This window comes from Erithacus rubecula, assembly GCF_903797595.1.
Source record: "Erithacus rubecula genome assembly, chromosome: 23".
Taxonomy (NCBI): domain Eukaryota; kingdom Metazoa; phylum Chordata; class Aves; order Passeriformes; family Muscicapidae; genus Erithacus; species Erithacus rubecula.
This window is the reverse complement of record NC_136675.1, coordinates 6,033,467-6,045,624: the sequence shown is the minus strand read 5'-3', so window position 1 is coordinate 6,045,624 and position 12,158 is coordinate 6,033,467. Positions and strand designations below refer to the sequence as shown.

General features: G+C 52.0%; 1 protein-coding gene across 5 annotated transcripts in view; it reads right to left on the bottom strand.

Annotated features, from left to right (window-relative positions):
* Positions 1–12,158, bottom strand: part of MACF1 (microtubule actin crosslinking factor 1) — a gene marked incomplete at its 3' end in the record, with an annotated part of 145,532 nt that overhangs the window by 92,601 nt on the left and 40,773 nt on the right. For all 5 annotated transcript variants that reach the window (XM_079325687.1, XM_079325688.1, XM_079325685.1 and 2 more), the window contains 19 exons: positions 11,497–11,663; positions 10,794–10,906; positions 10,605–10,711; positions 10,185–10,304; positions 9,981–10,076; positions 9,649–9,776; positions 9,472–9,565; positions 8,366–8,520; positions 6,819–7,095; positions 6,099–6,227; positions 5,797–5,874; positions 5,536–5,697; positions 4,912–5,016; positions 4,330–4,425; positions 3,884–4,009; positions 1,917–2,069; positions 1,204–1,358; positions 719–845; positions 120–303 (listed from right to left, as the gene is read on the bottom strand). In XM_079325687.1, coding sequence (XP_079181813.1) covers positions 120–303; positions 719–845; positions 1,204–1,358; positions 1,917–2,069; positions 3,884–4,009; positions 4,330–4,425; positions 4,912–5,016; positions 5,536–5,697; positions 5,797–5,874; positions 6,099–6,227; positions 6,819–7,095; positions 8,366–8,520; positions 9,472–9,565; positions 9,649–9,776; positions 9,981–10,076; positions 10,185–10,304; positions 10,605–10,711; positions 10,794–10,906; positions 11,497–11,663 — 2,572 coding nt within the window. The remainder of the gene's footprint in view (positions 1–119; positions 304–718; positions 846–1,203; positions 1,359–1,916; positions 2,070–3,883; positions 4,010–4,329; positions 4,426–4,911; positions 5,017–5,535; positions 5,698–5,796; positions 5,875–6,098; positions 6,228–6,818; positions 7,096–8,365; positions 8,521–9,471; positions 9,566–9,648; positions 9,777–9,980; positions 10,077–10,184; positions 10,305–10,604; positions 10,712–10,793; positions 10,907–11,496; positions 11,664–12,158) is intronic.

The following is a 12,158-nucleotide window of genomic DNA, read 5'->3' as shown; positions in this document are numbered from 1 at the left end:
GATGGGGAAATAAGGAGGGCAGCTGCTCAGCAAAAGAAGAACACGAGGCCATCCCATAAATCCTTTGTTTATGAGTTCCCACAGCTCCTGCTTGAGCCACCAGGCCCTTTGAAGCTCACCATTCTCCATGGACTCCAGCAGCTGCCGGATGTGTTCCTTGGAAGATTCCACCTCCTCCTCCAGGCGCAGCCGGTCCGACACGGAGAACAGCTCCGAGTCACGGCTGTCCTGCAGGAAATCCTCATAGTGTGCCTGCAGGCTCTTCAGGGCTTGCTGACACTCCCCCTGAGCCAAGGATCTGAGCTGGGAGAGGAAAAAAACGGCACATCCAAACATCAGGAATGAATTCCTGCAGGGCGGCTGAGCCGCCTTCGTTTGCCCAAGGAAAGTTCAGAGGGGGAAAGGTAAATCCTCTGTATCAGAGCCAGCTCTGCTCACTCCCTAATGAAATGGTCAATCCACAATCTCTCAGCAGCAGAAAAACTCCTGAGGCTTTTTTCATTGGGAAAAGCTGCAATCCCTCTGCACAGAACCCCCAAACTCGAGTTTTCAAGGTGGAAATGGTTTCTTTACCCCTGCTGTCCCCCACAGCTGTAAACTGTGGCTTTTCCTGCACTGTCCCAGGTGTGAAGACTTTCCCAATCTCTGGTTTTCCCCTCTCCTCAGCCACACAGAGAGCAGCACAAGCCCAGAAGTAGGCAGGGAAATTCCCCTGTACCTTTTCCATGCTGAAGCTCTGCACGAGGGCAATGTCCTTGCGCAGGTAGTTCCAGGAGATGAGGCTCTTGGTGTTCATGTGGAGCTGGTGCCAGAGAGCCATCACCTTCTGGTACAGCTGCTCCACCCTGCAAGGGGAAGGAGAGGATGCATCAGCCCTGGATCCTCCCAGCAAACCCAGCCCTGACCCTGTTAATCCTCCCATCACTGCCAGACAGCAGCCCAGTGATCAATCCAGTGATCCCAGTCTGGCAGCAGGCAGGGAGTGATGCTCCTGCTGCTCAGTGCCAGACCCCTCAGGGGATCCCTCCTCCCAAATTGTCTTTTTTTTTTTTCATTTTGCAAGCTGCTGCAATGGAGCTTGCAGCTGTAGAACCACGAGGGATTCCTCTCCTCACACAAACCACTTTCATACCTCCATCCCCATCCCAAATCTGTCCCCTCCCATGCCACTATCCCATCTCTCTGTGACTGTCACCAAGTTACCTGCTGGCCATCTCAATGGCCTCTTTGTTGGGTGGGGGGATCAAGAAGCAGACAGAAGGCACCATGGCCTCATTCCCTGTGGGGCTGATCACCTTCCACTTGGTTCTCTGGGAATTGTCCTCCAGGACACACTCATCATTCCTGCAGATGGTGATCTGCAACACCAGCAGCCCATCAGAAACTCTGCATGCCTGTCCCTGCTGCCAGCCCCTCTCCTGGGGGTGAGCCAGCTCCCAAAAATACACAGATGGAAATGTTTGAATCCAGCAGCAGCCTGGAGTGGTGCCAGGCTCGTGCAGGGAGAGGAAGGGACAAGGAAGTTACAGAGAGTTGGCTGCCACCCACGTGCTTGTCCTCCTTGGAAGGGGAAAGGACTCCAGCTCCTGCCCAGAATAAATCTGAGACATGGAAATCTGCTCCAGGAAAAACATCCCTGCTGCTTCCCTCCCCCTTGTCTTCCCACTCAGCTCCTGCTCCCCATTGACAGATCCTACAGTGCTCATCCTAAACCATCAGGGCTGTCACTCCTTTGTCCCTGCCTCCCCCCTCCAAGTGCCACCAACCTCCACTCTCTTGTCCCTGCCATTCCAAGTGCCACCAAACTCCTCTGGGTGTCAATTCTTTGCCCCTGCCCTGCTTTTCAAGTGCCAGCACCCCCTCTGGGTGTCACTCCCTTGTCCCTGCCCTCCCTCCCAGGTGCCACCATCCCTCACCTCGATCTGCCTGTAGTCACACACAGCTTTGATGGGGATGGTGCCCTTCAGGGCATGTTCTGGGTTCCTGGGTCGGAGCTGCACGATGGTTTTGGACCTTCCCACCAGGCTGGCCACAGAGCTCTTGGACTGGATGAGCTGCTCCTTCTCATCCTGGCAGGGAGAAGGAGGATGGGATGCTCAAGGATGCTGAGGGGAGGTGTCTCCTGGGCATCCCCACCCCAGTGCTGGCCTGAGCAAACACATCAGGAGGATCCTGCTGCCCTGGCAGGATGGGAGGAGGGCTCAGGAGATGGGATGGGGCTCCCTGCTACTCCCACTGCCCTGCAAAGCCACATGCACACCTCTGGCTCTCTGGCTGGCAGGAGGAAAAAAATACTTTCTTTCAAAAAGGAAAAAAAAAAAAAAAAAAAAAAAAAGAGAGAACACAACATCCACCAAAACAAAATCCCAGGAGCTGTGAGGGGGCCAGAGCAGGACAATGTCCAGCCCAAAGCTGGGGGTGTTATCTGCCTGGAGAGGAGCCCAGGGAAGCATGCTCCCTTCTCTAAAGCAAAGGATGAAGGGTGTTTAAACCAATGGCTGCAATGGGAGATGGTGAATTATGGGGATAAAACACCTCAGGGGTGCAGTGACCACACAGGTCTGGCTTTGGGGAGAAATCTCCCAGCTGGAGGTCACTGATCCCTAAAATCCCTGCTGGGTTTGGTGATGGGACCAGGGGGAAATGGTGGCAAAGCTCCCCTGGAACAGCCTCTGGCACCACAACACTGATTAGTGACAGCTCAGCCCGTGCTGGCTGTAGCAAAGGTTTCAAAAAATAAAAAAAAAAATAAAAATAAAAGGATCCCAGAAAAGGTTCTGCCTCATGCTGGGTACTCTGGGGTTGGTTAGTGTGCTACGACAGTGGAGGAGAATTTAATGGTTAAAATAAAACATAAATAAAAAGAAAAGAAAAATAAAAGAATAAATGATTAAATAAACTACCTGTGCCTGTCCCAGGGAGCATGATTGGAAGAAATACAACTTTAACTTATTAGGTAAGAAAGAGTAATATAGCTGAGCTCAGGGCAGTGCCCCAGTGTTGGTTTGTGGCCACTCTGGCTGCCCAGAACAGCCTCTCCCACCCCAGATGGCACCTGCCAGGCTCCTGATGGTCCAGGGCTCCCAGGAGCCAGGCTGGCTCCTCCAGCAGCACAGACAGGCCAGGACAACCCTGAGAGAGGATGGGGAGCCCCAGGCCTCCAGCAGAGCAGACAGGGCTGGTGCAGCCACCAGCCCCAGTGCCACTCACTCCAAGTGACCCCTGCACACACTCAGTGTCACCTCCTGGCCCTGCCACCACAGCCACAGCCCAAATCCTCCCCTGACCCTGCTGGCAAACAGCTGATGCTTTGCTCCTCAGGGGTTGTTTTTAGGTTGGTTTTTTTTTAAGGTTAAATCAGGCAAGAAGGTGACAGAGCCATGGCTTGGGCTCAGCTCAGCTAAGCCAGGCCACGTGCTCAGAGATCAGCCCCTGGCACAGCCAGGCCCTGGCTCTCCCCCACCCAGCAGGATGGATTAACAGGGGATTTGGGCTGGATAAAGAGCAGGCATTGCTCCACCAGCTCCAAAGCAGGAGCAGGAGCATCCTCCAGGCCCTGCCTTTGTCAGCAGGATGGAGCAGGATGGAGCAGGATGGAGCAGCTGCCACGTCAGGCTGTGACCTTGCACACACAGCACAGCCTGCCTGCTCCTCACCCTGAGGACACAGAGATGGTCCCTAAATGACAGTGACCAACTCCACACAGCCGGGCCACCACAGCCTGCAGCTCACCCAGCATCTCCAAGGCAAAGCAGAGCACTGCAGAGCTGGAACACAAACCACATCCCCCCCAAACTAAATAAACTTCTCCCTGGGGAAGCAAGATGTGTCCCAGGCAGTGCTGCTGGAGCAGAGCAGGGTGCTGAGGTGTGGCAGAACCCACCATGGAGTCCTGCAGCAGGTCCTCCAGCCGTGTCAGGCTCGTGGTGTGGTCACAGGAATATTTCCTCCTGATGGAGTCCTGCAGGTTCCGCAGGTACGTCTCCGACTCCCGGGCGTCGCTGAAGAACTGCACGACCAAAGAAACGAAAAAAAAGGGTCACAGGAACCTGGGCAAGCCCCCTGAGCAGGCTGAAAGCAGGAAAGGAGCACCCCAAAGGCTCAGCCAGCAGCTCCTGAAGCTGCTCTGGTTTTTGGCTGCTCAGGATTATCCCACGTGTTTGACCAGAACTCCAGGGAAGTCAATCCTTTTTTTCCCCTGGCAATGCTCAGGGAGCAGCAACACACCCCAGAGAAAGCCTAAATCCCTCCTTCCCTCTCCACAGCAGTGTGAGGAGCTCGTGGAGTGGGATCCAGAGGATGGGAAGGAGGGAATTTGGTCCCAAATACCTGGAAATAGGCAGCGTTCTCCTTCACGTGCTGCTCCACGCACAGGCAGAGCTGCTTGATCCACTGCCACTGGGTGTGCACAGCAGCACTGTAGGCCTGGAAAACATGGAAAAGGCCACTGGAAAAGGGGCACTCACAGCCAGGAGGGGCACAGGAGGGATAGAAACTACCAAATCTGGCTGCAGCCAGGAGGGTTTGGACACAGGAGATGGCAAATCCTCTCAGTGTCCCCATGTCTCACACACTCAATGCCAGAGGCAGGAACAGTTTTGCTTTTACCCCTTGGAAAAGGTTCCCACATCTCTTTGCTTCACCACCACAGTGTCCCTGGAAGCCTGGATGACTCCAGAGCAGCCAAAGCCATCCCCTGCATCACCTCACTGCAGGAAAATCTCATGCTCTGTGTGTCTGTGTATGTTAATTTGAGGTGGGGATTATTTGGGAACGGCCACTTGCCCAAATTAAAAAAGCTCTACTAAAACACTTAATGAGGCACTGAGGGGTGAGGCAGCAATTCTCCCAATCCCAGCTGAGGTGATTTGCCCCCTGGGAACCCCCCAGCTGTCCCAGGCTCCTGCTCACCTCCACGGTTTGCTTGGCTGGGTGGTTCTCCAGGGAGAGCAGCTCAGCTGTGTCCTGCAGGGAGTGGAAGATGTCCTGCTTCTCCTCCAGCTCTGCTGTCAGCTCCTGCACCAGGCACACAGGAAAAGACCAAACCTCAGCTCTGGCACCTCACTCTGTGTCCAGCTAACACAGTGTGGAAGTTCTAGAGGATGTGCCAGCAGATCCCAGGGAATCCAACCCCATTCCCAATGGGAATTTGGCTCCTGTGTGCTAAACAGGACTGGAAACCTGCCCAGGGACCTCCTCAGCTCCAGACAGTGTGATTGTGGAAAGATGGGAATTTATTTATGCTGCTTTCAAAAGGAATCAATTCTCCTCTTTGCCTCAGACTTACCCCCCTCGCCCCCACTAGTTCAAGATGCCTTGAGCTCCAAAATAATGCTAAAAATACATTTTTTGATGCCTTTCTGATTGCAATTCAGTTGAACACACACTCTCATTTCACTTTCTACTCCAGGGAGAGCTTCCATCAGCTCTGCTCAGGAGCAACAAGCTCAGTGAGCAGGGAGGGATCACCCAGCCTCAGGAATTGGGGTCTGTTGGGAGCTGAGGGCTCCACACTGGATCAAAAGCAGCACTCACAGAGAAATAATTCTTTTTGGCTGCAATGTTGGGGTTGTTGTCACTCCAGTCATAGGCCAGTTCCTCCTCCTCCTTCTCATTCAGCCAGATCAGCTCAGCAGTGGCTCTGGACACGAATCCATGCAAGCTCTGCAGATGTCTCAGCCTGAAGCTTGAGGTTTCCTGCACATAAAGAATTATTTATTATTCCTCCTCTCTGCTCTGTAGCTGATGGTTTTTCCCCTCTCCCCAGCCCTGGAGGCTCTCTGGGAGCACACTCACCATCAGTTTGCAGTACTGAGTCTCCAGCTTGCCCAGTGTCTCTGTGTAGCTGGCACGGAAATTCGGAGACATTTTACCCTGAAGGATGAGAAATGCTCCTGTTACCCACCACAGGACAGCATCACCCACAATCCCACCCCCAAATCTTCCTCCACAGCTCTGTGTGAGGGAGGGGAGGTGGAGAGGAGGGCAGCACTGCATCAACTCAGAGCTCCATCCTTAAAAACCACCTCAGTGCCAGGAATGTGACCCACAGGAGCTGACCCCAGGTCCCTTGTGGGACCCTGTGTCCCCCACCATACCTCATACATCCTGGCCTCCTTCACACTGCAGCCCAGCTCCTCCACACTGGCATGGATGTGTCTCTGGGTCTCCAGCTGGGATTCCACACTTGGCAGGTCAGTGCCCCACTCTGCCCTCTCCAGTCTCATCTGAAATCACGAGGCTCAGCTCAGCACTGCTCATTCTGAGATTATTCTCTCTCATTCTGCTCTCCAAAGGACACCAGGAATCCTCCCAGGTCATCCCAGAGGGATCAAACACCTCCCAGCCTTGGTAGAAGATCCTAAGCCAGTTCTCCACCATGGAATATTTCTGGGACAGCCACAAGCTTCCCACCCACATGAGACCAAGTGAGTGCAGCAGCACAGATCTGCTTCCAGCTTTGAATGCTCCTCTGACCCCAGTGACAACAAGAGAGAAAACCCAGCTCCAGACAGGAGGAGAAGGAGAAGGAGAAGGAGAAGGAGGAGAAGGAGAAGGAGAAGGAGAAGGAGAAGGAGAAGGAGAAGGAGAAGGAGAAGGAGAAGGAGAAGGAGAAGGAGAAGGAGAAGGAGAAGGAGAAGGAGAAGGAGAAGGAGAAGGAGAAGGAGAAGGAGAAGGAGAAGGAGAAAGAAGGAGAAGGAGAAGAGCCTCAGATCTCCAAAAACTACAAACCATCAAAGCAGCCATTCCCAGATAAAGGCAGGAAAAGGGGCAGCTTCCCACATGAGCCCAGGCAGGGGGTTTGTCCCAGCACTCACCTGCATCTCCTCCACCCAGGCCAGCAGCTCGTAGACGAAGCGCAGGCTGCCCTCATCCTCAGAGGAGGAGATGGCCACCAGCTCTGCCCTGGTCATGGGTTTCCTGAACCAGGAGGCTGAGCAGGTGTGCAGCCCTTTGGTCAGGGACTCTCCCTTCAGCTGGGTGCTGCTCAGTGTGGATGTGGGCACCAGCTCCAGGGTGGAGAAATGGCCTTTCCTGTACAGGTTGGTGCACTCCAACCTCAGAGTCACCAGCTCATCCTGCAGCCTCATGATCCTGGGGAAGCAAGGGAGGAGTGGAGTCAGTGTCAGGGGTCTCTCTGAATTCTTCAGAGAGAAATCAGAGTGCAGGGATTGCATTAAAGCCTGTGGATGGGATGAAGTGTATTAAGCCACTCATACATAAGTTTTAAGATAAGGAAGTGAGTCATTAAGTTTTAGTGTGAGCTCCAGTGCTTTCAGTAAGTGAAAGGTTTCAAATGCCAAAGTTGCAGTGTGAGTTCTAGTGAAGGCTGCAGAACATATTTTCAGTAGAGGTGTCAGGACAGTGGTTGTAGACAGTGCTTAGACATAACAGAACTCTAGTGAGAATATTGCTGACATTTTCCAGATAGAACAAGACAGATTGTGTAACTTATATGTAACCTGGTATGTTAAGAAACTGGAATTCTAACAGGTTAAGGAGTGGTGGTGTGAGTTTGTGTCTTAGCTTGTTGGAAAAATCCTACATAAGAGTTTGTATGGGGACAGTTGGTGCTTTCAGCATTGGCTTTTGCCAGGGCTTTTAGCCATCTGCTCATTGCCACAGCCTCTTCCATTTGCTTTTGCCACTGCTTTTCTGCTTGCCTTTTGACACTTATGTGCTTTGTAATCAATAACATTTTAGCAACTATTAGCTGCTTCACTTATTTAAGATAACCCAACAAAGCTGGAGCCAATAGAATGAGATTCAACAACCTCACAGGTGAGGCTCCTCCTTGCCCCACAAAGCAGAACAGATGTGCAGCCCCCTGAGGGAACTTCTCCATGGTCACCTGTAGCTGCTGGGGCTGGGATTTTGTCCCAGGCTGCCACAGCAAGCCCAGATAAATATTCTGAATAGAACAGAAGAACAGAACCCCTGGCTGCTTCAAGGCAAAGAGTGGGTAAATGCAAGCAGAGCCCAGGCTTAGGCCACCAGCTCTTTTGTGATTTCATTCTGCTTGCAGCTCTCTCTCAGCCAGAGAGAGAAGAGATCTGGGAATCTGCAGAGATTCCATTGGCAACTTTATTTCTCTGAAGAGGTCTGTCAGTAAATCCAAATACACAGAATATCAAAGGGGTTTTATAGGGTTGAGGTGACTTGAGAAGTGACCAACAGAGTTATAAGTTGAAAGCTCAGTTTAAGGTAGAAAATGACCAATTACCTAAAGAGATAAAGACCAATAAAAACTCTAAAAGACAGCACAGGGAGTCGAACATTTCTCTAGCACCCTAAGGAGGGATTTCTTATCTCAGGGAAGGCTCCAAGGTGACCCTAAAGGAGAGTCTGAACCATCCACAGTCACCTGAACACCAGCTCCTCCAGCTGGAAGTAATTCTCATCCCGGAGGATCTGCACATCCACCTGCAGCTGGCGGAGGAGCGCCTCGCACTCCTGCAGGAATTCCACCACATCAGACTCATGCTGCACCTGCTGGCCTGACTCCAGGTGAGCAGCATCCTGGGGGGACAGGGGACACTTAATCAGAGCCAAAATTTCCTTTATGTGTGTTAGAAAAACAATATTTATCTGTCTGCTTGATTTTTTTAACATTCGGATTTAGTTTCGGTATTTAGTTTTAAACCTGTTGTAAAAATCTTGAGTTGTTAAATCCCAGTTCCCTCAACCCAGGAGGGGAAGGAAGAACATCAGAGCACCCCAAAATAACACCACAGCACCCCAAAATAACACCACAGCACCCCAGCTTGGAGACTGGACAACCCCTTTTAAAAAACAAAAAACAACTGAAATGTTGGAGATGAACTGAAACAACTGGAGATGAACTGAAAGTTTCCAGGAATGGATTGGGATCACTATTTTTAACCCCCAATATTTCTTTCTCCCAGAAGAAATAAAACTTATTCAGAAATCTGCTCTCTACACTGGGTCTGCAACTGAGTCCTTTCCACCAGGCAAATAAAATAGATTTTGGGAGTTTTAAGATAAATGAAATAGATTTGGGGGGGATTTTAAGATAAATAAAATAGATTTGGGGGGGATTTCAAGGTAAATAAAAGAGATTTTGGGGATTTCAAGATAAATAAGAGATGTTAGGGGTTTTAAGATAAATAAAAGAGATTTTGGGTGTTTCAAGATAAATAAAAGAGATTTTGGGGGTTTTAAGCCTCATTATGCAATGAAAATTATTCTACTTTCCCCAGAAGTGCTGTTCTCCTCCACACCAGCCGCTCTGGAGATGTCCAGCCCTATTTGCTGTATTCCCACAGACAAGACTATTCCCCACTCCCCTGTCTGTGCATCACCAAATATCCACCAGCTCCCCTCCAGCACCTCTGGGACAGACTCAAGGGCAGAAAAGAAAGGAAAACTATCCAAGCAGAAGAGAAAGGTACAAAAGAAGAGCAGGGAAACAAATAAATCAATAAAATCAGGAGAGGGGGGAAAACTCACAGCCTGCAGCGTGTTCTTTGCCAGGGTGAGCTTTTCCTCACAGCTCAGAGCACCATTCTGGATTTTGTTAGCAATTTGTAGCAGCAATTCCAGCCTGCAATGACACAGGGAGATGAGAGGGGGGTTTTTGGGGTCCCTTTGGGCAGGGGATGTCCCTGCCATGGGCACAGCACTGACCTTTCCACTGCTGGCCTCAGCAGCTTCTCACGTTCCAGCATCTCAATGATGAGCTTGCCCCACTCCTCCTCCACATCGTTGGGGTGGTAGCCCTGGGGCAACTTGATACGCCCAAATTCAATCCAAACCTGCAGGGAACATCAGCAGAAATGCATTTCCCACCTTTCCCTCCAGCTGGATGGGGATTTCAGACAGGGAAAGGGGGCTCTGCCTCATTGGGTTATTCCCACTTCTCCATTCCAAAACAAACCTGAACTGAGCAGAGTTCAGCCTTGCTAAAAAAGCACAACATTCCCACCCAGCAGCCTGTGGGCAGCCACGATGATCCTTACCTCCAGCAGTTTGTAGAGCTCCTCTATCTGTCCTTTTTCCTGCTCTTTTGCTGGGATTTCAGTTTCTTTGAAGTGTATGTACTGGTTATAAAGTGCCTGGGGGGTGGGAAAGGCTGGTCAGGAACCACCTTGGGGAACTGGGGAATGCCAGCACCCACCCCTCAGTGCTGGAAACACAGAGGAGGGACCTTGTGCAGGATTTACCTTTAGCTCTACAGGGTTCTGGGGGAAGGATTTGTCTGACATGAGTATCGTGTGCTGCTTGATCCAGGAGATGAGGGACTCCACACGGCTCTGGTACTCCAACCACCTGGAATCCACCTCCTGTGGGGTGAGAGTGTCTCTGCAAACCTCCATGGGGATAAGGGGGAGCACAGAGGGGACTGAGGTGCCACAGGGCACCTGTGATGCCACCCCAGCAAAGAAGAGGATGCTCCATGCCAGCTGCTCTCTGGAAATTCAGGTTTTTTTCCTGCAGAGCCTGGGCAGTGCTGACACTCCAGCAGAGAATTTCTCTCCCTGAGCCTCTTCCCTCTCCTCAGCCCTCTTCCACAGGGAACAAACCCTTTCCCCAAGCCTCCCCACAGCCCCCAGTGCCTGTCCCAGCCTCCCAGCAGTGCTTACAATGGCACTGATCCCTTCTCCTCCCTCGGGGACTTTGGGAAAGGCATCGTAGATTGAAGACACGTAAGTGATCACAGATTTCTCATCTGGAGAGGGCACATCCACATCTGGCAAGACAGAAGCAGGTAGGCAGTGAGGAAAAGGAGGGGAATACAGGCTGGTATCTCCCTGCAGTGCCCTGGCACCCACCTTCAGCATCCAGCAGCCGTGTGACCCCCAGGCGCTCGGCGATCTCGAATGCCTGCTCCAGGTTCTCCCTGTTACTCTGGATCTGCACCCTCTCCATGTCCACCAGATCTGGCCTGCAATCACACCCCAGAGTCACACCCAGCCCCAAATGGCCACTCACAGCATCCTGGATGGCCATGGGGGGCTCTGAGGGTTGGTCTGAGCCCCTGTCCCACGTGGGGGCTCTCCAAGGGAATCTGGGATGCAGGATTTCCCTGTCTCATCCCCTTTTCAGAAAAACCTCTTGGTGCCAGCTGGGGAAGAAGGAACCAAGAGAGGTTTAACTGCTGCTCAGGAGACCTCTGAGATCCCTGGATAAAAGCATGGATGGAAGTGCTGCTGTTCATGGAGAGCAAAAGGGCAGCACTGACACGGAACCACTCAAGAGTTTAAAAGCTTTTCTTTTCTCCCTCTCTCCCCACTCTCATTAAGATTTTTTTTTTCTTGCAACCTGATGTATTTTTTTGCTCATTCCAAGCATCCCCCCCTCCACAGCTACAGAAGAGCAGAAGACATAATTCCAGTTAAAAAAGACATTGCTCCCTGCCAGCCTCACCCACATCTCCAAGCACTCCATCACTGACCACAGTGGTGGGCAGGGACCCCTGGCAGCTCCTCATCCCTCCTCCCACCCTCAAGACACTCCCCATTGCCTCCTCCCTACCTGTATCTGTGGATGAGGGCGTTGAACATCTTGCCATCACTCCAGCAGGAGGAGAAGTTGGTGCATTTCAGCCCAATGTAACCTGCTGTCACCTTCTGTGTCCACAGCAGCAGCTTCTCCTTGGCTGACATATCCCCCAGCTCCCCACTGATGTAGATGTCAGAGATCTGTAAGGAAGCAGCACAGCCATGGGAGGATGCAGGGAAAGCACCACCAGGCACATCCAGTTTCTGTGAACTTGCCCTAGAGCTGGCTGCCAGAAAGGGCAGGAGGAAATTTGTGGGTAGAAGGGGAGAGAGAAGACCCTGTGGAATTTGGGAAGGGGTCACAGACTGCATGGTGTGGAGATCCAAGCAGGCAGAGCCAGACATTTGCCAGCCCCATTTCCCAGGTGCTGCTTGGCCACACAGCCCAGCCCAGCTGGGAACAAGCTGACAACACCAAACCCCAAAGAACCAACAACAGCCACAGAGCAGAGCTGCTCCCTCTGCACCATCCCTGTCCTCAGCAGACAGGGACACACCTCACTGGGAACACAATGTCCTGGGCAGAGGAGGCTCCAGGGAGGTCCCTTCCTGCCTCTCCCAGCTCCAAACACACTGTGCACCCTCCTGTACCCTCAGTCCCCCTGCCCAGCACCCTTGGACACCCAAGGGAACACC